This window comes from Protobothrops mucrosquamatus, unplaced genomic scaffold, assembly GCF_001527695.2.
Source record: "Protobothrops mucrosquamatus isolate PMUCROS unplaced genomic scaffold, P.Mucros_1.0 scaffold5680, whole genome shotgun sequence".
Classification (NCBI taxonomy): Eukaryota; Metazoa; Chordata; class Lepidosauria; order Squamata; family Viperidae; genus Protobothrops; species Protobothrops mucrosquamatus.
In genome coordinates this window covers 4,901-7,545 of record NW_015391532.1, presented here as the reverse complement: position 1 = coordinate 7,545, position 2,645 = coordinate 4,901, and the positions used below count along the sequence as shown (strand labels likewise).

General features: G+C 54.9%; 1 protein-coding gene across 1 annotated transcript in view; it reads right to left on the bottom strand.

Annotated features, from left to right (window-relative positions):
• Nucleotides 1-455: 455 nt before the first annotated feature.
• Nucleotides 456-2,645, bottom strand: part of LOC107299893 (RING finger protein 121) — a gene marked incomplete at its 5' end in the record, with an annotated part of 5,959 nt that continues 3,769 nt past the window's right edge. Inside the window, one exon of the mRNA XM_015829237.1 lies at nt 456-576. Coding sequence (XP_015684723.1) covers nt 456-576 — 121 coding nt within the window. The remainder of the gene's footprint in view (nt 577-2,645) is intronic.

The window sequence follows — 2,645 nt, the reverse complement described above, 5'->3', positions numbered from 1 at the left end:
GTTCCACCGGGGGAGGGGGGTGTCCTGAGCCAGCCGGCCGGCCAGAAGCGGCCGAGAGGAAGGGGCCGGTGGTGCCACCAGGCCTGGCACAGAGGGGCAATCCCAGAGGGCCACCGGAGGGGAAGGGAAACATCCAGGAACAAACAGATGTTTCGATAGGCTTGTTAAAATAATTCTTTTCTTTCTTGCTAAAAAAAAGAAAGAAAAAAGAATCCTCCAATGCAGCCTACAAGCAGTAGAAGCCGGCCTCGGCGGTGCTTCTTATGCGCAGCGTCCGTCCGTCCCTCTGGGGTCGTGGCGCAGCCACCCGGGGGGCCGAGGCCGGGGTCCTGAGAGGTAAGTGATGGAGAACGCTTCTCCTGGGGCTCCGGAGGCGTCCTTGGCCCAGCAGCTTGCCCCCCCCCGGCTCCCCAGGGGCGCTCTGGCTCTGGGGCAGGAACCAGAGGGGGGGGGGGTTATTCCAGGCCCAGGATATAGTTAATCCCTTGCACTAGTCCGATGATGACCGGCTGCCAGGCCACCAGGTAGCGCAGCCAGTCCAGCAGCTGTCCGTACATCACGTGCGGCCTCTCCCAGCTGCGGGCCGGAGTTAAGGCCAAGTAAGGATAAAGGGTCGAGGAGTCCCCACGGGTTTTCCGCAGCCGACTTTAGGGACGGCCCGTTTCAAGGCGTATTAATACCACTTTACAAGGCCTTGGTAAGGCCACCCTTGGAATACGGCATCCAGTTTTGGTCACCACGATGTAAAAAAGATAATTGAGACTCTGGAAAGAGGGCAGAGAAGAGCAACAAAGAGGATCAGGGGACTGGAGGCTCAAACATATAAGGAACGGTTGCTGGAATTGGGTATGTCTAGTTTAACGAAGAGAAGGACGAGGGGGGACACGATAGAGTCTTCCAGTATCTCAGGGGCTGCCCCAAAGAAGAGGGAGTCAAGCTATTCTCCAAGGCGCCTGAAGGCAGGACAAGAAGCAACGGATGGAAACTCATCAAGCAGAGAAGCAACAGAGAACTGAGGAGAAACTTCCTGACAGTGAGGACAATTAACCAGTGGAACCACCTGCCTCCAGAAGTTTTGAATGCTCCAACACTGGAAGTTTTTAAGAAGAGACTGGACAGCCATCTGTCTGAAATTGGATAGGGTTTCCTGCCTGAGCAGGGGGTTGGACTAGATGACCTCCAAGGTCCCTTCCAACTTTATTATTATTATTATTATTATTATTATTATTATTATTAAGGCCGTTGAGCCAGCACTGTCCGAAGACATTTTGTGTGGCCAGCATGACGTCACAGAGCCCTGTTACCTTCCCACCAAAGTGGTACCTATTTATCTACTTGCATGTAAGATGCTTTCAAACTGGTTTGGCAGGAGCTGGGGCGAGGACGGGAGCTCACCCCATTGCGGACCGCTTGGGTCTTGACCCCAGGCCAGGGGTAGGCAACCTTGGCTCTTTTATGACTCGTGGACTTCAACTCCCAGAATTCCTGAGTCTCCACGAGTCATAAAAGAGCCAAGGTTGCCTACCCCTGCCCCAGGCTGTCGACTTTCCAGCTGACATCCTCAGGGTCTTTGACCCCTGAGCCATCGCGCCCCTCTTAATGGAAGTAAAGGTTTCCCTGTCCCGTTGTGTCCAACTCATGCCCGTTTCTCGGCCGAGGGAGCCAGGCTGCCTGAAGACACTTTCCACGGTTGCGTGGCCAAGACGGCTGTACGTCCAAGGGGCGTGGAACGCTGTTACCTCCCCACCAAAGTGGTACCTATTCATCTACTTGCACTCAACTTCTCTGGAACTGCTCGGCTGGTAGGAGCTGAGGCAAGTCACAGGCGCTCACCCCGCCACGCCTTGCTGGGACTCGAACCGCCAGAATGTAGACCAGTGTTTCTCAACCTTGCCAATTTTAAGGCATGTGGACTTCAACTCCCAGAATTCCACAGCCAGCATTGCTGGCTGTGGAATTCTGGGAGTTGAAGTCCACATGCCTTAAAATGGTCAAGGTTGAGAAACACTGATGTAGACCTTCTCCGGCATCTTTTAAGCTGGTTTACGCCTCTCTAAAGGTGGGGCCAGCAATTCATTTTTCCACCTGAGGAACTGGGACTGTTGTGGAGGGCTGAATCAACAGGGCTAGGAACGTGATAGGCATGTGTGTAAATTGGGGGGAAAAGAATAGCCGTGGGTTTCAAAATAAAAGCGATCTGTGTAGGGTGGGCAGGGACAGCCAAGGGGCCAGATGTGGCCCAGAGATGGGAGGGGTGTGTGTGTAAAACACCCAGGTCTGAGTTAAGAGAAGCCACAAGGCTAGGGTAGTGGGGGGGTCAACAGCCCAGCGTGCCCTCCTCTGGCTCTGGGTCTAGGATTCAAGGTCCCGCCAGAGCAATTAACCTTCAGCTTTGGTCATTTGTCCACCCCGGGTGAGAAAAGGGACTGGAAGGCCGTGAGACGTGAGCGCACTCACGCTCGGCCCTGCACGGAGATGCGTTCAGTGCCTACCAAGCCGCCACCCCCCCCGAGCCAACACGAGAGAGAAAATGAGGGTCAGGGGGGACACGGAGAGCATCTAATCCAGCCCTCCGGGGGAGGGGGCGCTGTTATAACGGCGAGCGATGAAGGATACGGATTGCTGAACATCCGCTTGAGGTCCAC